At 45.3% G+C, this 24,448-nt stretch overlaps 1 protein-coding gene across 3 annotated transcripts in view; it reads right to left on the bottom strand.

Annotated features, from left to right (window-relative positions):
• Positions 1-24,448, bottom strand: part of Asic2 (acid sensing ion channel subunit 2) — a 1,050,952-nt gene that overhangs the window by 59,985 nt on the left and 966,519 nt on the right. For 2 of the 3 annotated variants that reach the window (XM_063250957.1, XM_063250956.1), the window contains exon 3: positions 6,416-6,543. The exons of the other annotated variant lie outside the window; for it this stretch is intronic. In XM_063250957.1, the coding sequence (XP_063107027.1) occupies positions 6,416-6,543 (128 nt within the window). The remainder of the gene's footprint in view (positions 1-6,415; positions 6,544-24,448) is intronic. 3 annotated transcript variants of the gene reach the window in all.

Genomic DNA, 24,448 nt, shown 5'->3' with positions numbered 1-24,448 from the left:
TCCCTTCTGCCTTGGGAAAATAAACAACAAAAACAACTGGGCATACCTCCATGGCTAATGGGGTTCGTGAAACATAGATATTAAGGACCAAGGACTGGTTGTCAGATTGAAAAATGAGTCTTCCGTTTTGAAAGGCTCTCAGAAAGTTGAATTTGTAAGCTTGGGAGGATCTGTCGTAAGCAGGCAACAGGTCTTTTTATTTGGGGTAGAGTAGAGACTATTGTTACAGCTTACAATGTGAGTGCCTCCAAATGTTGGACATCTGGTCAACCTACGCCAAAGGCAAAGGCTTTCTTTCTGCAGGAGCCAACTGGGTCTAGACATTCTGCCAAAGACCTAATGGGCTGGTAGGACCTGAGCATTTGTATGTATCTTTATTTACAGCCTCAGACAGGCTGGTGGGCAACTGTTGGATGCAGGGTGTGAAAAGACTATGGGCTTTCTCAAGGTACGCTGGATACAGCCCAAGTGAGTACTCACTGTAAAGTCCAGGCTATGGAATGGGAATCCTTTTTACTCCTTCTGGATGCAAGTTGGTAGAGGAAGGGCGTCTTGGTGAGAAAGACACGTGTCTAGGCAGGGACTTTCAACACTGACTCCTCAAGGCATTTCTGAGACATAAAATATGAACCCAGGGCCATGTTTTCCAGGGAATTTTATGAATAGTGAAACCAACCATCCAGGATCTCCAGGTTCATTCTCAGGCCCATTAAGGAGAACAAGCAAGGTGACTGAATAAATATTTGATGAACATATGAAATATTTGGAAAACAAGAATCACCACCAGGTTCTTTGAGGAAGGGATGGCAGACAGTGAAAAGCTTTTGATATCAGATCATAACTGGGAGTCTTACCAGGATTGACAGTCACTTTGGATGCAGTGTAAAGAGTTTGACTGGTGATGTCAATGCTGCAGACAGTTTGGGGTGATGGTCTTACACATGTGCACATGAACATGCAGTCCTGTGCTTACACATACACATGTTCAGCCATTCACTTAGTTTTTCCTAAATTTCAGAGACTTGTGCTGATTGTCTTATCTTTCACTCACTCTCTTCTACACAGATAGTTCTGGATCTGTGTTTTTACCCCTTTCATGAGCTTTCAGTTTGATTAGAATCCTAACTTTGCAGATAGAAATAAAGATATCATGGTCTTCCCCAATATGCTTAGCCATAGGCAGCAGAAAGTATCACAGGATAGATTTGAATGGAAGTTCTGGGGAAGGGAGAAGGCAAGGGGAGCATCTGCGTGCAGTATTTGACTGTCCATTTATTCTTTCAATAATACACTGATTGAGCTTATCTGTAAGCAAGGGTCTGGAGGTTCAGAAGCCAGATAGACACAATCCTAGCCCTCAGAGAGCTCCCAGGTTTCAGTGACAGAGGGTGGAGAAAGGCAATTCCCAAGAAGTAGGCACCAGGAGCAGTGATTTATGAGGGCACAAAGGCCTACAAGGAGAAGTTTGTGTCTTTTAAGAGTGTGATAAAAAGTCCCCTGAACCCTACTTCATTCTGCATACTGCAAGGCAGGGGCTAGCTTTTGCCTATCTTTGTATCAGAAGAGCATCTGGTGCTCAATGGATAAATATTTGCTGAAGGAATAAATGAATATGTAAAATGTTTTAGGGTACCACTGACTGGCCTTGGAGAGTAGCAGCAGAAGACAGAGAAGGTCTTCTTAGATGTGATCTTTGAGCGATATCTGGAAGTACGAATGAAAGGGGCTTTTCCAGTAGGTGAGAGAAGGAGGAGTTGCGGGCAACGGAAACAGTGGGCGCAGGCGTCAAAGAGCTTGGGGTGCTTGGTGGATGGTTCTCTACTGCTGGAATAAAGGGTCTGTGCTGTCAATGACTGGTAGACAATGAGGCTGGAGAGAAGAATGCAGCTCTGGGAACCATTTGGAGATGTTTATATTTGTGCAAGGTATAAGCAGTCCTGGAAGGTAATGGTTTAAAGCTGGGCAGAGATGTGACCACTAAAAGAGTTACAGAAGGGGCCATCAATGAAGATGGTCAGAACTTCTCATCTAGAGTTTTAGGCCAGCTACTTACCTCATGTCCTGCTTCACACAATCCAAATTCCTACTCTCAGAGCTGGAGAGGGATTTATCCCCCAAATGATTTTAGAAGCATCCCCTGCCAACTGGCATGACAGAGGGAATCAGCAGCTAGTGAATCAGAGAGTATATACAAAACTGCTGTGGCCAAACTTCTAGGTGAAACTTGTACCCTTGAGTGAACATAGGTAAGGACTCACCAGTGAGTGCTGGAGGCTTTTTAAAGTCTTCTAATGGATACTCCCATTCCACAGCTGGAGAGACTGAGGCTCTAGGAGGCGGGTAATCAGTCTAAAGTTCCATGGTACAGTCAGGACTAGAGCCTCTGGGCTCACAGGCTGGTATGTTTTCCATAGCACTCGATAGCCTTGTTTCTTTGGGCTTAAGGTAAGAAAAGAAAATGCCCAGGTGCCACTCTCTCTGGGTTAGTTCCCGGTGCTCTGTCCCCAGCGAGTCTGCCTGAGTTACTACCATGCAGTGTGTTGGAGCTTAAGGCAGGCAGGCATGGGGACCTGACAGATTTGGGCTTAGAGCCCAGCCTTGCTACTTCCCCAGCTACATGATCTTGAGCAAGTTACTTAACCATGCAGCTTTGTCATCTGCAAAGAGGAAATAAAAATACCCCTTGTGGAATTATTGAGGGTAATTAAATGAGATAGTGCATATCAGGTGTCCTACAGGATAATGACCAGTGGGTAGCCCATGCCCACTCAGTAGTGACCATTGTTATTCTTCTAATCCTCCAGGCTTCTATTTTTGCAGCCCAGTATATAACCCCCACTGTCTGGCGCTGGGATGGGGCAGGAGCCTCTGCAGCATCTCTGCTAGCCAGGGGAGCATTTTTCAAGGTATCCCAGAAGGCAGGAAATACCTTGGCTCATTTGGGTTTAAGGCAAATGCAGATTTTAAAAAAGTAATCATAGTCCTGGTTTATAGTCCAAGATTATATTCTTTTGCTTTACAAAATAAAATTTAGAATGTCAAAAGATGTGTGTGCGTGTGTGTGCATGTATGTGTATAATTATATATAGGTGGGAAGATTTTTGCCAAGCAAAAGGGCTTTCCCATTCATAGCATGATTCCTTTCATTCATCAGCTCCTCTCAAGGCTCTTACTCTGGAGTCAATTTTCCTAGGGTGATTCATGCTGACCTTCCAGGAAAGGGCTTTGGGCTCTCCACCGTCTTGTCATCCCTGGCCTTCTTGCAATGTTTCCTTGAGCTATGAGCTGAGCCAGCAGAAACTTGGATTGAGAGCAATGTAACTGCCATATTTCAGAGATATGCCATTGAGTGTAGGAAGTACCATGATTTTATGTACCCCCAAGAAAGAAAAACATTGTGCATTGTAACTGTACAATCTGATTGATTGTAAAATGAATCCTGATTGCATAGGTGTGAAAAGGTACACTTTGTAATCAATAAAAAATGTGTTTGAACACCAACTTTAGCTGGGTAGGTTAGCACACAGCATAAGGAGAACATATAGGGAGGGCTAGTCCCCAGCTTCTACTTGGCTTGTCATTATTCTTTCCTTTGTTAGAGACAACTCTGGTCTGTAGGCTCTATGAGGGGCAGAAACTGGGTCTTCTTGGTTTCCCCTTCTACTCCTCCACTCATAGTAGGTATTCAACAAATATTTGCTGAATGAATAAATAAAATAAAGGCATATTATCAAAGATGTAGAAAGCCTAGAAAAGAAAATGAATCATTCATAATTCTCCCACTGTGGGTATTTTGGCTTATTTCCTTCAAGCCTTATTTCCTATGAATATGCTCTTTTATATACATGTAAACATAATATATTATTAGATTTAGCTCTGGGATGTGTTTTTGTATTTCTCTATTAATATGAATGAAATGATAAAATGAGATGATGTGGAAATGCTTTGAAGACTGTAAAATGTTTAACAAATATCTTATTATTAGTTATAATAATCAGAAGAGTCCTGATATGAATGAGGCTGATTTGTTGAGAATACACTTCAAAGGAAACCATGACTGTGCTTGCTGATGCTCAGAAAATGCCCGTTCCTTCACCCCACTCACCACAGGGAGTCCCTCAGTTTGACAGGCAGAAGACAAACAGACTCAAGCCTTCTTAAACATTGTCAGATTCAATTTCCTACTCAGCCAGAAATTTCTTCTACATCATACATGGAAGGTAGAAGAGATAAGCACATATCTCAGCCCGAGAACAACAGCAGCCTCTAAGAACTTCATCCTCTCCAGCCTCTGTCAGTGGGAGGAAGAAGTTATGCCTCAAATTTCTAAGAATGTTCTCTTATTTGTTGCTAGGAGCAAGGTGTAGACCAGAGGCAAGTCACCGCCAGATGGTGGTGGGAGATACAGTCAACAGGCCAGAGTTAGGTTTACCGTGGATGACAAGTCAAAAACTCACCTTTAGGTAGTTCAGGAGTTCATGCGCACATTTATGGTTCTAACCTGTGCCTAGTGCTCTGGGGGGACATAGACTTTCTCGCACTCCACAAGAGAGTGCTGACACAGATCTTTACCTGACCATTCTGGTCAGGACCCCCTGAGCCTCTCCTCTCGTGGTCTTCAAACTTGAACTATGATGACCTGAATAAATACTAACATAGCCACCGCCAAGGTGACTCTAGCTTCTTATAGCACCTGCCTGAGAAACTCAAGGGTGTAAAAGAATGTACCCTTTGCTCCAGTGAACACCTGAGGATAGAGCCCCTATCTCCCAGATGCTGTGAGAGCCTAGGAGCCCAATTTCAATAAGCTCTGGCTAGCAAATCCAGAGGGCTGCATATGAATCAACCCCTTACCTACCCACTGTTTGTAGTTTTTTTTTTTTTTTTGCTTCTGGATCTCTGCTCAATCCCTTCTCTTTCTCCCACCTTCCTCTCATTCTTCCTTTACAACCCCTGATCACCTCTATCCAAATCCAAGTTGAATTCAGTTCTCGCTGGACTGTGTCACTATTGCAATTGGAGGTTACTGATGGGAAGCTGTCCTGACCACTTAGCATCTGGTTCTGTTTGTTTCTGCTAGTATCAAGATCCTGCTGAGGGTAACAGCTCAGGCTGCAGGCGCACCCAGGGTGCTTGTCTGCCTAGGTGCCTTTGTTGGGTGATCCACATTCTCACTGTTCCTGACTTTCAAATTCTTTGCCTTAAACTTGACCCTGAACAATTTCTTGATTTTCAGGGATGCACTGTTCTGCTTGTGGATCCCACTGCGCCCACTCACAGCTACCCCATTCTGCCTCACATCACCTGCTTCTGCCTCTCTCTGGAGCCTGCAGAGGCCAGGCTTATCTCCCAGAAATCCCTGCCCCTGCTTCAAAGCCACAGTCCCACTCCACGTGCTATAATAGAGGCTGAATTTGGCCTTTTCCAACTCAGCAGGGAGTGAGGCCTTCACTATCAAAACTTCCCTACAGATGTAAAAATGGGGCTTGCTTAACAGATTCGTGACCGATTTTTAATGCATTAATTTATAAAATGCCTAAACAATTGTTATCGGTACTTGATAAAAGATGGTATTTGAGTCAAATTTTAAAAGCAAGCTGAGTTCTTAAGTTATGTGTATCCCATTCCCTCCCTGCTTGGTCACCTTTCTCTCTGACTCTCTTTCACCCACATCTTGCCCGCACCCTGCCTACAGCTTCTCCAAGAAAACTATCTCCTATGATATGGCTGAGGGCTCTCTCTGGTCTAATCCCTGCAACTTTTAGTCTAGGCAGATGAGATGACACATATCCAGGAGACAAGAGAAAAGAATGGTTTCTATGTCCTCTGCTGTCCTGCTTTGGGAGAGTCTGAGAGTTTGCAAGATGTAAAACCCACTGCCCACACAAGGCGGTTATCAGCCCTCCCTCCACAGACTGGCACATCAAACTGTAGGCAGGAGCCCATGTACAATGGTTCACTCCATTAGCTACGACAAGGAGTGACCCCCAGCCCTTTTCATTTTGTAGGTCACTTTGAATTACATCAGTACAGTGATGAGACTAGGAGACCCTGTTTAGCAGTTTCCCTTAAAATCCATTGGTGCAAAAAAATTCTTTTAAAATTAATGTGCACAGAAAATCTACTGTGATGGAATGTTATGGGAAAAAAAGTCCTCAACCAATTCAGTGAAAAAGGAAATAAGCTGAGAATCCCCACATTCCCAATTTTAGGAACCAATAGGTGATACCAGAGAACTGGTAAAGGAGATTAACCAGCATCTTCCTCCAGTTTTAGGGTAAAGAACTTTCTACTGGTTTAGCCTCGTGGGTGGATTCAGATCCAGAAGTGTGAATCTCATTTCTCTTTGCTCCTCATGCCTCTGCAGGCCAGACTAGGCTGAGGACCACCAATCTGGGAAGCCCAGGGAACTTACCCTCTGCTCCTGTGTGGCCACAAAGGTCTGGAACCCTGGAGCTACCCCAAAGCCCAACTCCTGGATGAAAGGTGGCTCAGACTGACTATGGATCTGAACTTTCACTCCTGCTTCAAACGTCGTTTCCTCTGCAACAACAAAGATGGACAGAGCCACGGTTAGTAACAACAGTTGCTTATGGGATTCTGGAGTTGAAAAGCTCAAGGGGGTGCTAAAAAGTCCACATGAAGGCAGAATAACAGCCTCTAAAGAGGTCCACATTGTCATCACTGGAAACTGAATATGTGACTTCACTAGGCAAAAGGGATGTTACAGATGGGATTAAGTTAATGATCCTGAGATCTTGGAGACACTATCTTGGACTGTGCAGATGGACCACTGCAAGCACAGAATTTATTGGGAGAGGGAGGCAGGAGCCTTGGCATCAGAAGGAAAATGGTAAGATGGCATGTTGTAGGCTTTGAAGATGGAGGAAGAGCCACAAGCCAAGGGATGGAGGCAGCTTCTGGACCAGTGATGGTGAACCTGTTAGAGAAGAGTGTTTAAACTACAACCCAAAACTCACTTATATATTGCAAAGTGCCAACACTGTAATTAAACCTGAATACTGAGGTTTTAGTTTAGGAAAAAACAGCTCATATATTAACATCTTTTGTCTTAAAAGGAAAAAAAAAAATAACATGTGTGCCATAGGTTCGCCACCACTATTCTAGAAGCCAAAGAAGCCAGGGAAGTGGATTTCCCCTGCAGCCTCCTGAAGGAACACAGTCTTGCCAACAACTTTATTTTTATTGAATCTAGCAAAACTTACTTTGGGCCTTTGGAATTTTAAAATGATAAATCTGTGTTGTTTCCAGCCACTAAATACGTAACCATCTATCACAGTAGCAATGGGAAACTAATTTGGGTCAATCAGGCCAACTCCTTGCCTCAGTTGCCAAATCTATAGTATTCCTATACTACATGGTATAGAAGGTGTAGAAGGTAAAGGCCTTTATCAAGCCAGGCTCCCCTGTAGCCTCCTGGAAGCTATTTTATTTTATTTTATTTTTGACCTCTCTCCTGGAGCACGAGCAGGAGGTGAGGATGTCAGAAGGAAAATGTGATGACGCAGCAGTGGAAATATGAGGCCAGGGCTTGCTTCTATACCAAGGTGTCTGCTCCTTGCAGCTACAGGAGATGGAAATGACAGAAGCAGCTCCCTCTGTGCCTCCTTGCTTTTAACTTGGACAGGAGAAATGGTCCTTGGCAGTGGGAGGTACCAGGGAAGGCAATCTGTCTCACCATCTCTGTTATGCTCACAATTGGTGGAGAATGCATGCAGATGGCTGTGTCAGCCTTTCCTAGAGAGGTCCTGACCTCGCCAGGAAGCCTGCAGAATGCTTTCCAGGATGCAGACCCGCCTAAGTGACTCCCTTGTTTACAAGCATCCCAGCACCTGACCCTGCCCCAGTTCCCACCTTGCTCGGGCAGCACTTTGCTTCATGGCATTGTGTAGTCACACCTTCCAGGGCTGCCGCTTGTTGATTACTAGTGTTGCCGTGCACACAGATATATGTATCTCTTTCTCCCTGAATATGAGTCTATATTGTTCCCTTGGGCATTGCTTGAAGATTCAGTCCCCCAACCTCACCCCAAGCAATTCCTCTTTCTGTTGTAGTTTCTGCATCTTCGGGCTAGAGCTTCTGCCATACCTTGTGACCATCCTTTATGTGCTTGTATTCCCCATCAGGCTGCAGCACCCTGAAGCCAAGTGCGGGGTTTTGTCTCTGGATCTTAAAGATCCCACACGGGGCCAGGCATAGGAGGCGCCTAGACAATGCCGACTGAATGAAAGATGGGGTTTGGAGTTCAAGCTCACTTACTGACTACGTGGGCAGGGCTGGTCTGGATTCTAGATCAAGAAATGTTCTAGAAGAAGAGGATGGGAGTGGGGAGGGGGGTAAGTGCAGGAAGGAATGAGCACAGGGGCTAGGGTGGGTTGGAGTCGGTGTCAGTGCTTCTATGGCTTGGCGAAGGTTTGGAGACATGTAAAAGCTGGCACGGAAGTGAAAGACTGAAGTGGAAGGGCTGGGGCCAGCCACAGAAATAGAAAACGTGGCATGAGGGCCACTTCAGAGCTGGTAAAATGCCAAGGGTTTTAGTGTGTGGAAAGAAAGTGCCAGCAGGTAGACAGGGTGGGGCTTTCATAATACAGATGAAGAGTCCACGGCTGACATGGGGTTTCAGGGAGACCCTGGGTTAGAATACTGCTTCACAGAATGGAACAGAATCCAGACAATCCATGAACACATCCATCTTTTCAAAAGCAGTCAATCGTTTTGTGATTTCTTTACTTAGACCAGTCTGTCCAAACTCCTATCCGTGTGTCCCTCTGTGCCTGTGGTTTTGTGTCACTATTCCCCATGTGGTGGATATGGTGAATAAATTCACCCACAGATGGTGAATTCCTCTAGAGAGGAGGGCACTCTGACTGCTCCATGCCTAGCCCAGAGTTGGACCATGGGTAGATCTTCTGTGATGGACTTTAGATCAGGGAAGAAGACTTCAGGAGAGGTAGGACTAGGTGGAAGAAGGGGTTGAGCAGTCAGCTTTCAGCAGCTACATTTTCTGAAGTCTGTCCAAGACAGAGGATGAGAAGTCCAAAGAAGAGGCTTGAATGGGGAAAGGAGCATGGAGTGATGTGGAGATTACAGGATGCCCACACTGGGAAGAACTGAAAGTGAACCAAAGGAGGACCTGGGGGAGCTGCCAGCGTGTTTTCCAGAGCTAGTTGAAGCTGTCTGCTTGATACACAGCTGAGCTTAGGAAACCTTACGGCTGGTAAGACAGGCTCAAAGGAGTGGACCTGTGGCTTAGAGGAAGATATGAGGACTGAAGCCTTTCTGTCTGAAATGCAGGGAGTAATGGACGAACAGACAGCCTGGCATGCCAGTACATGAGAACTGCCCATGGCTAGTCAGACCAGGTTCAGGGTTTGCAAGAGGTATTAGTTTATTTCAGAAACAGTAGCTGCTGTGACCGAGAGTAAAGAACCATAAAATAACCTGGTTGCTTTACAAACACACTGCTGTCCAGTGAAAAGGAGTGGAAGGTGATGGATAAGGTTTCCACTCTTTTTACACCAGTGCTGCCCCAGGGAACTTTCTGCAAAGGAAGAAATCCTCTGTCACCTACGCTGTCCCTACAAGGAAGCTGTAGGCCATGAAATGTGGCTAAGGTGACTATGGGATTGAGTTTTTCATTTGATTTCATTTTAATTAGTTAAAGCAAACTGACATGGCCAAACAAGGCTGGTGGTAACTTTATTGGACAGTGCAGTTCTAGAGCAAGGTTGTTATGAGTGCACCAGGCCTCTGAGCTGTGGGAGTGATGAGGACACCACCATGCTGCTTTGCTAAGCAAGTGTTCCTGTGGCTCCTTGTCCAGAGCTCCTGGGACACTTGGGTGGGGTTTTGAGTACCCAGTTGTATTTATTTAAGGTCAGACCATGACTGAAGGCCCAGATCCCTGGGGCCCTGAGTTTTCCAAGTCACTTACTGCCACTTGTTCAGAGAGTTTGCTTCTATTCCTTGCTACTGTCCCTCTGTGGATTGTTCTTCCAGTCGGTTGTGACAGCAGCCCTTCCAGCCTCCGTCCTCACACCCACCCCTGGTCTCCTCCATCTCCTGGACATGACACATTATTGAAGGCCAAGTTACCAAGCACAGACTGTTAGAGTCAAAGGCAGCCTCAGAAATTCTCAAACTAGAATGCACATCTCCCAGACAGCTCAGGGTCTAGACATTCTGAATGAATCTCTGAGAGAAGCCCAGGAATCTGCAGGTCAGGAATTGTGAGAGAGGTTACCTGAGGCCAACCATGTCTGAGTAAGTAGAGGTCTAGTTCAAAGAAAGGAAATGACTTGCTCAAGGTCACATAGTGAATCAAGGGCAGAAAGTTCTTTCTTCCCGATTAGGAGTGTGGTGCATTTAGTGTGAGCAGATGCTCTGGTTTATTGGTCTGGGGTTGTTGGGGAATGAAGAAAAGGGATTATCATTTTCACTGTCATTCCCTCCAAAACCCGCAGCTCAGAGCAGAGCTCCTTAATAAATCCTGAGTGAAGTAAACGAATGTAGAACTGTCTTCTGTATGCATCTACTGCCTCCTTCCCTCCGACCTGCTTTGTATCTGTCTGGTCTCTGTAGACCTTGGGAAACGTCAGCACCCCACGCCTCCTGAGCCCTCACCTGCTGAGACCCAAGTACAGCTGTACACATAACAACAGCAGCACTGACAGCAATACCAATGCCAGTATTTGCAGATCCCACTGCAAAATGAAAACTTGGGCCCCACATTAAAAATATCATTAAATAATGGATTGTTAGAATCTACTTAGAAAAACTATTTTTAAACATAAAAGAATTTCCAGGCACTGAATGCTGAGCATTCCACCAGGTTTGTGGACCTTTGGGTATGGGGGCCCATGTGACTGCCCTAATGGCCCGTGGTGGTGCTGGGCAGGTTGTGCGCAACCACATAGTGCTCACATCACCACATGCTTCTCCACTGAGTTTCTTCAGAGTTCAGGCCCTGTGTGCAGGGAAGGATTGTTTACACATTATGAACACCGGGATTCACGATGAGAGAAAGAGAGAGAGAGAGAGAGAGAGAGAGAGAGAGAGAGAGACAGAGAGAGAGACAGAGACAGAGACACAGAGAGATAGAGACAGAGCGAGAGACAGAGACAGAGAGAGAGACAGAGAGAGAGAGAGAGAGAGAGACAGAGAGAGACAGAGAGAGAGTGTTACTATGTGCCTTCTATAATCCAGCCAGCTTAACATGAAAAGATCATGCTGAATCAAGAGGAACAAGGCTCGGCAGAGATTTACCTGCAGAAGCCAGACCTCCTCCCCACACTGCCATGGCAGACCCAAGGTGAGGTCTACTTGGAGATATGTTCCCAGCACGAGGAGAAAGGATTTGGGAGCAATGCGAGGGAAGTGATGGACAGAATGCATAACAGGACTGGGAAAGAACATGGCAATAAAAGAAGCTTAAATCTTTAATCTTTGCAAATTATAGGAAACAGGCCAAGGAAGTAAGCACTGGAGACACAGAGCACGAAAAAGCTTCTCTGAAAAGCTGGGGGGAATTTTCTAGGCTCAGGCGAGGGCTGTATTGATACAAAGAGATCTTGTTTTGGACGAAACTGACTTTATTACAGTGGCTAGGTGAAGGCTGTAACTCCACAGCCAGGCTGAGAGGATGGGAAGGGAGGCAGTCACTTCCCAGAGGTCACTTCTTGCAGTGCAGGAGGGCACTGTAGAGCTCACTGGCTGCAGGCACCTCTGCCCAGTGGTTTCCCACTCTGCTTTCTGCCCTGGTCCAGGGAATGTGTGCGTGGACTCCCTTGCTGTGTAGCTTCTAGCTGGGGCCAGCCAGGGGTAGATCCAGTGAGGAATCCATAGGGAGACAGGAGAGTCAGGCAGGGGTTCAGCCTCTCAACTGCCCTTGCCTAGTCTCTGTGGGTTTGCTGCTGTCATGGTGGGAGGGCACAGCTCTGGACTAGGGGCTGGGGGACTGAGGGAGCTCTTCCTACTTCTTTATCTCTGGCTTCTGATACCAGCTCTGTTCTCCCTTCCCGAGGGCTGGCAGTGGATCTTTTGCTGCCTGTCCCAGGGTACGCACCATCACGCACTGCTCTCCCAAGTCTTGTCCACTGCTCTGTAAACAGTGCTCGAGTAACCTCTCCTTGTATCACCCAGGGTGAGGGTGCTATTGATTGCTGCTTGGGTTCAGGTTAACAGAGCCCTCCAGGGCTCTCACTTAGCCTCTGAGAGACAGCAGAGTCCTCTCTATGTGACCATGCAGGGATAGAAGGCCATTCTGTTGAGTGCCCTTAGGGATGGAGGCCTCATCCCCTGCAGGGGCAGCCCAGAGTTTTCACAGCTTATCCTCATACTGGTAGAAAACCACCTGCGTGTAGCTTTTGTTTGGTCCTAACTCTACCTCATCTTCCACTATGCACTCTTTCAAGGATGTCTTAGAGATGGAGCACCCACTTCCCAAAAGACAGAGTTAGGCATTTTGAGAAGGTAGGAATGCAAGTCTTCCCTGTCTGGAGGGTCAGAACCATCCAGAGGCTAGGACAGCTGGGGAAATGTGTGGGGCCTGGGGCCAGGCAGGGTGAAGTCAAGTCCAGCTCTGTGACCTCTAACAAGCTCTTCAGTCTCTTGGAGCCTCATTTTTGCCATCTGAATAAGGCATCTTGTTCAGAGGACTACCGTGAAGCTGAAATGAGACACTGCATAGAAAGCCTTGAGCACGGAAACCGGTGCTTAAGAAGACCTCAGTCATCTGCTACCATCATCATCACCACTGCCACCACCACCCCCTTCATGATGATCACTTAATTCATTATTTTTGGATTTCTCTAAAATCCAAGTGGATTCTTTGCCGCCTGAATTTGTCTTGGCTCATATCTGTTCCCATTTTCCTATATGGGTAATTTCTGGACATCTTTGCTGTTATCCTCTCCTCCAAGCTTTGCCTCCATTTGCTGGTGCAATATCTGTAACTGTCTCTACCCTTGTGATGGTTTGCCACCAAGACACGGTCCCTGTTTTAACTATGTCTATGCACATAGTGGTATTTAGCAAATCTTTGTTGAAGAGAACATAGATGTGTAGCTGGTCTCTGAGACTCCTGGAATCCCACCACCGCCACTTTACAGATGGAGGTGCTGAGTGGCCTGTGGATTTGCCCAGGTTTTATGGGGAGCCTGTGGCCCTGCTGGTCCATGTGGTCCTGAACTCCCTTTGAGTGAGGCATAGGGAGTGGGAGTATGTGGGGAAGTGAGACCCACATCTCCAGGGGCTGCATAGGGCTGGCAATGCCTGCCAGGAACACTTCTCAAGAGGGCCTCAGCTGCAGTCAGCACTCCCATCTTCCTGTGTGGCTGACATCTTCCTGCTCTTTGCTGCTGTAAGATCACAGCAGCTCAGCTGAGGATCTGTTTATCAGTATCTACCTTTTGGGTCTCAACATTCCCTGGGACCAGGAGAGGCCTCGTGTGTATTTCAGACAGGTGTGGCGAGACTGGATCCCACAGTCACCTGGGCCACTCATGTCTCGTAGATTTTCTGGCAGCTACTGCTGTTAAGTAGCTACTGTAGCCCTTTGCATTTCCCTGGAGACTGAACAGTGTGTGTGAGCATGTGTGTGCGTGTGAGATAGAAAGAGAAAGCAGGAGGGAGAGAGAAATTGTCTCTAAAATATAAAGGCTTTGCTCTTATGCATTCTTACGTCCCTAATGTATTTCCTGAGATGCTGCTTTGGAGTCCACAGGCAAAGAAAGCAAGCACAGACTCTCGTGAGGACCAGACACAGAGCCGGCTCCACACTCAGGCTCTCATTCCCTGGCTAGTGTTGTATGAAATGGCTGTGGTGGGGATGTGCAAAGGTCAAAATCCAGGGGCCTCAGAGCAGACTGAATGCATTCTCTGTCCTCCTGGAGCTCATGTTCTGGTTGGAGACACAGGCAACAAATGGGGACATGTGTAACACCAGGCCAGCATGGCACACACTAGGAGCTATGGAGGAGGGGAAGGCAGGGCAGTGCAGCTCTCTTGGATGGCATAGGGAAGATCTTTTTAGTAAGAAAGACACTGGTAAGCCTGAGTTGATGATGAACCTGAGGGAACTAAGCATATCAGCCTCCAGGGATGAACCATGTGAAAACATTCCAGGTAGTGGTGGCCATGGTGGTGGGGTTGGTGAGGAACAGCATGTACAAAGGCCCTGAAATTGGTATGCATTTGGCCTATTTCAAGAACAACAGTGAGGTCAAAGTGGCAGGGATGTGGTCAAATGATAGTTTAGTTTACTCCTCACAGTAAGGGGAGGTACTTTCATTTCATAGATGGGTAAACAAGGGCTCAGGGAGGTTAGCTTGCCCTGGCTACACAAAGAGAATCCAGAATTAAACTTTTGTGTGTTGGGGTCCAAGGTCCAGGCTCTTTTCATTCCTATATAGGGCCTTGTTCAGATACTTTGCATCTTTCCGGTGTCACTGGTCACATTCTGTTTTGGGTCAGAGTTCTTTGGGACTTTACAGGCCAGGAACCTGAGTCACTGAGCTTTGGAACAGGCAAACCAAGCACGGGAGGCTTTGGATTTTCACAGACTTCCTGTTCCTGGATCTTCCCAGCCCTCCTGAGAAATATCTACATTTTATTTTCCCCATTGTGCTCACTTTACAGATGAAGGAGCCAAAGTATAATGAAACTAAGGAACAAGTCCAGGGTCTATGATTCAGGGTTGCATAGAATTTGAAGGCTAGGAGACTCCTTGACTGTTCTATACTCCAACCAATGTTTCATTTTTCAGGTGAGAAGAGTGAGCCCCACGGAGAGACACTGGCCAGTGGTAGCAGCACAAGTGGCAGCCATCAGAGCCCAGGCTCTGGGCATTTTGACTCCTTATACTCCTCTCCCCGGTCAGTTGGCCAGGAGAGTCAGTAGTGCCAGATGACAAGCCCATAAATGCTAGGCTGGTGGAGGGGAGAATAATTTAGAGTGGGCTCAGTAGCCTTTGCTGTGTCAGGGGAAAGGTTATTGAGGATGAGACAGTGATATGGGTAAGGGCCCCTATCCGGGTAAAAAGGCTCTTTGAGGTTGACCAGATGGTCCTTGCTCTTTGTTTCCACCAGAGAAATCCAAGTGCCCAAAGGGACTCAAGAGAACCAGGGAGGTGCATCAAAGACAACACAGCACAACACAATACAACACAAAACATGAGTTCTGCAATCGGAGCCCTGGGTTTGATTCTCAGTCACATTACTTAATAGTTCTGAGACCTCAGACAAGTTATTTTTGCTTCACTAATCCTTAGTTTCTTTTTTGATAAAACCAAGTGGAGGCTGATCTCTTGGGCTACTTTTAGCTCTGAATTTCTATGAGCTGGGGACCATATGTAAGTCTCTTAACCTTACTGTATCTCATTTTAAATCACAGATTTAAAGAAATAGATGTGGTTGTTCCAAACTTACAGCAAGGCCGAGAGGCTGATTTTTCTAAACACAGCACAAAGAATCCATGAATTGCTGTCTATCTAAAGTTGGACAGGGTAAGTATCATGGCAGGTGGGCCCAGTAAGACAACATTCTCAGTTAAGAAACATTCAGACCAACACAGAGGCATGCAAGTTCACGCTTGACTGCTCACAGGTGACATTTTGAGGCTAAGCAAGCTTTTGGAAGACGAAAAACCAACACTGTGTCTCCTTGCTGAATGGCCCGTGATTATGTTATTCTAGGGCAACACGGTAATGTGGTACAGTGTTCTCACCAATGACTCATGATCCAGGAGATGCTACCTAGTGGCCACAAGAGTCTGTGAAAGGTTGCAAACTCCATCTCCTCCTGCAGATCCACAGAGCACACTAATATTTTAAAGACACTGGAGTGTCTTGCTGCAAAAACCTGTTCCTCTTCATTGAACTGGGCATTACCTGGGGCATTTACTTTTTTTTTTTTTTATCATTTTTTAGGCAAACAGGACCAGCTTGGATCAAATCAGAAGATGTGGATTCAAATCCCAGTTTCAATACTTCTTAATCATGAGATCTTGGGAGACTTATTCAAGGTTTCAGAGATCTGCATCTATTACATTGAGTTAACTTGTTAAAGAATTAGAACTTCCTTGTCTATGCCACAGAAACATATGGGGGTCAGGGTTGTAGCATGTTCTATGCTGTAGGGCCAGGTCCCCATGTTGCAGGAGGAGATAGTATGTTAGGTCTTTGGCATGTTAAAAAACATATTTATAAAACACACATTAGCGAAGACATTGTGTGTGGGTTTAGTCTAGTTTCATTACAAAAAGATCTATATCATGGATTCTTAATGTGTTTCTTGAGTACTTGAGACTCAGAGATTCTAAATACTTGATAAGAAGAAGATGATTCTCAGTTGGTGACCAGCATGAGGAGACATTGCCCTAGAAAAGCCATCAGACAGGGCCATGCCTCTGATATTTTAGGGAGTGATTAAGATTCTACTTACAAAAGTTCTGTTTGTATATATTGATGGTGGAAGGCAGGTACAACCAGATTGCTCAACAGATCATGTAGTATAGGTGTGATTATGCAATACAAAATCCACTCAAATTATTAGTGGATTCATTGCAGCTTTTGGTTATGGAAAATTTTCTGAATCAACGAATATACAAACCATGATAGCCCTTATGTGAGGTGTTTGAGAAATATTTTGATATTAAGAAGACATTCTTTGCTTTCCTAAGGGCGGGATGCAGCCATCTCAATCAGAGATGCACACAAGTCTCCCAGGGATCTCGGCAGCGTAGTTTCCGAGCAGGGCCCCAGACTCTGCAAGTCTAACAAGCTCACAGGTGAGGCTGATGCTCCTGACCAGAGGACCACACTTTTGTCAGCAGGTTTTCAGATGAGCATGCATGCTTTAGCAAAATACATCAGACCCTTGGCGATCTGGCTGCCGTTAGCAATCATTAGCATTCTGAGCCATTCTTAGCTTTTCTCCTGTTCTCTTTCCTCTGCTTGGAGTCTCAGCTCCCTGTGATCCCACATCCTCTTGTAACTGCCACATACCACCCAGAAACCTGGCCAACAGGCCTGAGACTGGGTATCTCTCTGAAGCTGCCTTGAGATACTTGCTTCCTTCCTTTTGGCACTGACTCTGTCCTCTTTTACTCCTCATCTATCTTCTACAGCACTTAATGACACTTAATTGTCTACATGTTTCCTGACCAGACTGCAAATGCGTGGTGCTTTAAGGAGCACTTCATGTGAAAGCTGTTGAATAAAGTAATTTCCACTTACCATATGATGGCATAGAATATTCCTCACTAGTTTCTAGAATGTGAACTCTTGGAACACTTGGATGAGTTATTGTGTGATTGGAGTGTCTGGCACATAGTAGGTGTTCAATGGACCTTTATGAAGTAGAAACATGAGCTCCTTGGATGATTGATTGGGAATTTTAACAAGACCTCATATATTTTCTGCACAGCACTTAGTATGTGCATTGAGTGAGTTTTCCCAAAATGATGCAAATCAGGCTGCTTCTGGCTGCTTAATGGATGCCTGCCTCCAGTGGTGCTTATGATTTCAGCACTGTTTTTCTAGATCCTCAGGCACCTCTGGAGCTGCCCCCTCATCCAGCACAAATGCCTACTCTGAGAGCTAGCATTGTATCTCAGCTGGTGCCTGCATGCCTCTGTGCTCTGGACCCTCGGAATTCAGGCTGGAGCCTCAACCTGTCATTCCTTGGAGGTCCTGAGGCCCTGGCACCAGCTTTTCCTGGGAGCAGAGATATTGGAGAAACCATAGCAACCAGTAGCATCCACGCTTGCCATATCTCATTTGTAATGGGTGACTAGGAAACGTGTTACCCTTGATCGCTGCTCAGGCCTTCCAGCTATGTTGAAAATTTATGATTATTTTTAATTTAACTTTTATTTTCATCAAAGCAATCTGCGTACATAATTTAAAAAGCCAAATGGTACTGCAAGGCTTCTAATGAAAAACATCAGTTTCCTGCTCCACCTCGTCTGACTCCGGAGCCTCACTCCTCTGAGGCAATGACTCTCAACTCACTGAGCAGCTTCTGCTGGTGTTTATGTTCACATGTCCACGGGCATCAATGGCTTGGCAGCTATTTCTCGGTTGCAAAACATTTTAGATCATATCTGCTGAATTCCTACCCTAGGAGATGATAGTGTAGTCTTCCTTTACAGAAGTATCTCACCATATTTCCTTTCTGTTCACCCCCTCAAATACAGATACATGACATTTTGCTTCAATTGGTGTCCAACTTTTACACAGCTATAACAGTATAAATATTATCCATTTCCCAGCTTTGTAACATAGGATGACTTTGATCTGTTTCTTGTGAAATTATTCTGCTTTTGTTTTTTTGCCATTAGTTCACTGGTTCGATTGGCTTGCTAGGTCTCTATCACTGCAAGTTTCAAACTCTTATTAGAACCATGAAATGCTTCTCACTGCACTGGCCAGGCACCCAGCGGTTGTCCTGTTTGGATCTGAGTGTTGTCAACTCCAGTTGGGACTGACTGTTCTCTAGGTCTCCTCCCTGTCCTTCCCTTCATCTGCATCTGAAATTCTCAGCCTAGATCCCCTGCTTCCAGAATCTTAACGATTCTCTCTTAGTTTATTTGCTTATCGCCCACTGACTTTTGCAAAACGTCTATCTGGCAAATAAACTTTTTTTTTGGAAATGAAATTCTATGCTCACACTTGTAGTTCTGTGAAATCAAAGACTGCTTCCTTCTCCCCCACTAGAAGCACGAAGCCTTTGCACTGCTGTCTTCGGGTTTTAACGCTTTCTGCTGAAAATGCCAAGGCCATTCTGAGTCTAGGTCCCAGGTTCTTGACTTACTTTTCTCTCCAGAAACTTTAAAGAGTCTCTCTATTTCCGTTAGCCTGTATTTCACAGGGATGTGTCTTGGTCCGGTTCTTTCGCCACTCTTGCAGGTAGGACATGGTGAACTCTTTCCATTTGGAAGACAATGTAGTTCTCTGACAATTCTTCTCAGTTCTCTTTTGGTATTCTTCTAGGACAATGTTGGATTTTCTGGGTTGGTTCTTTCATTTTCATGTGTTTTTCTTCTCCAATTTTCCATCTGTTTGCCTTTTTACTTTACCTTTTGGGAGAACTTCTCAAGCCTAATCCTCCTCCAAATTGTTTTCTAACATCTGCAATCATAGTTTTTCATTTACATTTTTTCCTTCTTCTCTGAAAATTCCTTTCTACTAGCGTTCTGTGCTCCTGTTTATGGATGCAGTATTATCTCTTATTTCTCTTGAGAAATATAATTAAATAATTTGTTGTTTCCTAACGCTTCTGACATTGTTTTTCATTTATTATATCTCTCTCTATTACTTAATAGTCTTAAGGCACTTTTCCAAGTACACCATAAATATTTACTCACTTCAGTTCACCTAACAGCGCTGTAGAGCAGCCAATACTACTCTGCTCACTCTACAGGTAATAAAACTAGAGCTCGAAGAGGTTAAGTAACTTAGCCATGCTCATGTAGCTGGCAAGTGATACAGCTGGGATCTGAACCTAGACAGCTGCACTCTATGGTTTATCGTGTTAACAGTGATTTTTACCTTACGAAGTTCCTTTTTTGGCGGGGGGTTGGTTTTAGTTCCTTTCCTGTTAGTGATTTCCCTCAAATGCCTGGATCTATAGCTGTCCATTCATGATTAAGAGCTACTTAACAACTGCAGAGCCCGTGTGTGTGTGTGTGTGTGTGTGTGCGTGCATATGTGTGTGTGCATATGTGTGTGTGCATATGTGTGTGTGTGTGCATATGTGTGTGTGTGTGTACTTATCAAGGAATGTCACACGGGATGACTTAACTAGGGTGTTTATTCAGAAGTCTCCTGACTGTCATTGTCTGTGGGCCTATGGAACTTGTCAGTTTCTCTTGGAAGGGATCTCCCAGACTTCTGCTTGGGATGGGTGGAATACAGAAGACTAGTCGAGGGTCTCCCTACTTAGAATTTCCCCCCATCTCCTTATTTTTTCCTCTGTGCCCTTTCTTGGGCCTTGTCTCCCCAGGTCCAAAGCCTGCTTATTCCAATACCACTTTCTGCTGGCCCAGGAGAGACTTGTCTGGCTGATTTGGGCCATGGGAGAGTCTGTGGGGAACCCAATGGCTCCTTTCCAGACTTCACATTAATCCCCCCAGTTTCAGACCTATCTCTCATCCTGGCCTCTAGCAGTTTCTGAGGCTCCAGCTCCTGATGCTCCCTGGAGCACGGTGAGAACTGTTGGCCTCTGCTGGAGTTTTCAGTACAGGTCCTTATGCTTCACCCCTGCCAATTCTCCAAACTTGGTTGTCACTCAACCATTTGCCTTCTAGCTTCCAAAAAACGTGCTGATGTCTACTGTCATTGTCTTAGTGGGTTTGTACTAGGAGAAAAATCTTTGATTGCCACTTTGATGGGGCTTGGGGAGGAAACCTCCCATAAATGCAAATGGTCAATCCACCACGTTTAATCAGAAGCCTATAAATCAGATTGAAGAGCTAAGACTTTTTTCATTTTTGGTTTTTTGGTACCAGGAATCAAACTCAGGAGCTTGTACTTGCCAGGCAGACACTTATTTGGCTGAGCTATATCCCAAGCCCTAATCACAAGCCTAGATTGTGTTCCCTTGAATCTCAGGGGCTGTGCAGACATGTCACAAGCTACCTTTACCATCTCAGCAGAAGCAAGAGGGATGTTTAGAGCTGGTCTCCGGCAAGGAACAGTCATAGAACCGATGACTACTTTTCATCCCAATAATGTCACTCCTCATTCAGTGATTTTCAACCTGGGATCCACGGAGCTCCAAGGTTCCCCAGGGATGCTGAAGTTGGCCATACAAAGCAAAGAAGAAAGCAAACTGGGGTCCCCATCTCCGGTTGAACCAGGGCAGCTCTGCTTTCATTTATTTTGTATGTGAATACTGTACTACAGCTTTCTTTCAATATGGCAATTCTGCCCTTAGAAAAGAGGAACAAATAAGAAAGGAGGGATGTACCAGACCTATCATTATGTGCCATTCTCTCTCCAGAGATGTTGCCTGAATCTTTTTCCTGGGCTATTTTCATGGCAGTGCTTTTACAATCACAATTTGAACATTACAGGAATTTAGTGGAGGGAGCATTGCTTTTGGGTTCCAATGCAGGTTTAAAGCTCGATTCAACTACTTAACAAGGTGTGTGCCCTTGGGAATGCTTACTTAACTTCTCTGGACAAGTTTTTTTTTCTTTTATACACCTTGTTAACAAGGGAACCAGGAAGAGTCAGGAGACAGCATATGTGTAGCACATAATAGCTGCTCATTAATGTTAGTTTCCCCCTCACCCTGACTCTGGCAGTGTGCACAGTCCCAGGATTTTTTCTTCTTGATAAATATTTATTGTGCTGTGATACATTAGTCCAAGACCCTTGACCACTTGGAACTTATGTTTTAGTGGGGGACAGACAATAAAAAATAAGTAAACCATGCAGTATACTTGAAGGTGATATCGGTCATGGAAACAAAGAGGAGAGGGGCAGATAAGGAGGCATAAGGGACAGAGGGCAGTTGGGTTGGTCTGATTTTAAATAGGGCAGTCAGAGGAGACTTCATCCAGAAGGGAAGACAGGACAGGGAAGACAGGGAAGCATTCTTCTTCTTCTTCTTCTTCTTCTTCTTCTTCTTCTTCTTCTTCTTCTTCTTCTTCTTCTTCTTCTTCTTCTTCTTCTTCCTCTTCCTCCTCCTCCTCCTCCTCCTCCTCCTCCTCCTCCTCCTCTTCCTCTTCCTCTTCCTCTTCCTCTTCCTCTTCCTCTTCCTCTTCCTCTTCCTCTTCCTCTTCTTCTTCTTCTTCTTCTTCTTCTTCTTCTTCTTCTTCTTCTTCTTCTTCTTCTTCTTCTTCTTCCTTGGAATCAAGGAAGAAGACATGCTTGCAAGGCAGATGCTGTGCTTCTGAACTATCTGCCTGGCCCTAAGCAAGGATTCCTAAGCAAAAAGAAGAGCAAAGGCAGGGGCCCTAAGGGAAGAGAGCCCTTAACTACTGGAGAGCACGGAGAAAGCCCATTGGCCAGAGCCAGGTTAGCGATGGGGCAGTAGGTGGTGATGGAGACCCTGAGGGATAATGGGGACAGATCTTTATCCCCATCATAGCACAGATTTTAAACGTAATTCCTTTTGCATCTAACATTGTCTTCATGTAACTTTAGGATTTGGGAAATCAAGGCAGATCATATTCATATTTGACTTTAAAAAGTGTATTTTGCATGGAAATGAATGATGGGGCAGATGGGAAAGCAAGGGCCCTACTTGTGGTCTTTCCATTGTCTGGATGTATTTATTTAGAAGTGGAGTTTATCAGAGAGCCTCTTGTACCCCTGCTCTGGTTTCCTCAGACACAACCCACCCAGCCCTCTTCCCAGGCCCAGTATGACCATCGTGCAGCTCTGTCTAGAACAGTTTTCTGGGACCCCCCTTCATCCCCATCACTTATGCAGCTTCCTAGCTGTCTACTATAGGTGACCACTTGATTGCTGTCCCCTTCTCACTGTTGATTGGTTCAGAGTGCAGAGGTGGTTGGTTGCAGGATCCAAAAAGATCTACGCAATGATCTCTTTCCCTGATTCCTGATTTCTCTCTCTCTTTCTCTCTCTCTGTCTGTCTGTCTCTGTCTCTCTGTCTCTATCTCTCTCTCTCTGTCTGTCTGTCTGTCTCTGTCTCTGTCTCTGTCTCTGTCTCTCTCTCTCAATAGAAGATCAGTAAGACAGTCAAAACAGTCTCTTTCTGATGGTAGAGTCTGTTAAAAAAACAACAACAACAACAACACCTCAGTCTCAAGCCAGGCCCAGTGGCACATGCTTGTAATCCCAGCACTCTGGGAGAGTGAGGGAGTAGGATCTTGAGTTCCTGTCCAGTCTGAGCAACTGAGCAAGACCCTGTATCAAAATAAAAAATAAAATAAAGCTAGATGTGGCTTGTGTGAAGGCCCTAGGTTCCTCCTTAGTACAAGGGGAAAAATAAAGTAAAAACAGCTCTACTAAGAATCACATAGGGGAAAGACACACATATGTGTATGCATGTGTGTCTGTAAGTGTGCAAAAAGCCTGTCTTGTTTCCAGAGAGAAAGAATGAAGGTGGTGGGTAGGGGTGCAATGAAAGAGCCCAGAGCGCAGGCGCCTTGGTTCCTGTTGTCTCTGGGCCGCGTTCCAGCCCTCTTGTGACTGGTGGCTGACGCCTGCCTTAGGTTCCAAGGGCTATGCAGTCCTTTTCATGCCTAAGCTTGTTTGATTCAGGCTCCTCTCATGTGCAACCCAGATAACCCACTGTCTATTCCTTTTATCTTTGAAGTTACTCAGAGGTATCTACACAGAGTTTCATTTTTAACAACCTCCCACCTGTCTTCAATTTAATTTCCTTTAGAAAAACTCTGGCCATAAAATCTGTATTTCTATGAGCTAGCACAGCTTTTCTGAAAGTGTATTTTGTGAGCTTCTCCATGGAAGAGAAAGTTTCCATGGCCAAAGGCATTTGGAAAATAAATGCTGCGTGCAATATTTCTATCTTGGAGATTCATGATGTAGCATATTAAAGAGCTCCTGTAATGAATAAATGTGGATAATGTGGTTCAACTCGGGTTTCCTAGATTCTTTTTGGATCCTGGGTCATTTTTCTCATGTAACATATACTGTCCCAAAGTCCTGCTGCTCCCCAGGGTCCATTTGGGGGCAGGCTGAGCTACTGAGCCCACCTCTTTTAAAACAACACATTATTGGGGTACCCTAGTAGATATGTTTGATCGATGGGGTTCCTTAGTGGGAGCATTATCAGCCTGGAGGAAGGGATACTTTTGATAATTGTCATAGAGTCTCCTCCTAGTCTCTCAGCATGTGATTTATTCTAACCTGCTCATTGGTGCCACATTGCTGACAGCGATCTTGCAGACTGGTGCCACCTTTCTCAAAGGTCCTGCTTGCTCATTGGAATTATACCTAGAGGAGAGGGTGCCACACTGCTCCTGAACCTCCTGAGAGGTGAATCTGTCCACAAGAAGGCGAGATTATATCAGAAGTTCTCTTTGAGCACAGTGGGGTGTCCAGATGTTCAGGACTCCTGCAACAGGTGTGGGATATTTGCACTCTCCTCTACCTCTGGGATTTTTGGACCATCTTTCTACTTCCTTGATGTCATCTTCACCCTCCCTTGTGTAACGTCTGAAGAGAGCTCTCATTGAATCCTTTCAGCCATTCCTGTAAAGCTAAAGGGCTCTGTTTGTTTTATTCATCTTTACTTTACTGCTGTGGAAACTGAGGCTCATCTATGTCCTAAGTCACGTAGGTAGGAAAGGAAGAGCTGGGTTTGACTTTGTGTCTTTCTGATCCTATTATGCCACTTTCTCCATCCTGTTATACTGTCTTTCTCGTGAAGCTGCCTGCATCCAATCCCTCAACAGCCACATTTCAATTTCTTTCTTCATCAACTCACAT

This window comes from Cavia porcellus, unplaced genomic scaffold (assembly GCF_034190915.1).
Source record: "Cavia porcellus strain 051 isolate PalLab524CR breed Dunkin Hartley unplaced genomic scaffold, mCavPor4.1 scaffold_6, whole genome shotgun sequence".
Lineage (NCBI taxonomy): Eukaryota > Metazoa > Chordata > Mammalia > Rodentia > Caviidae > Cavia > Cavia porcellus.
The sequence above is the reverse complement of the archived record's forward strand: the minus strand, read 5'-3'. Positions and strand labels throughout refer to the sequence as shown.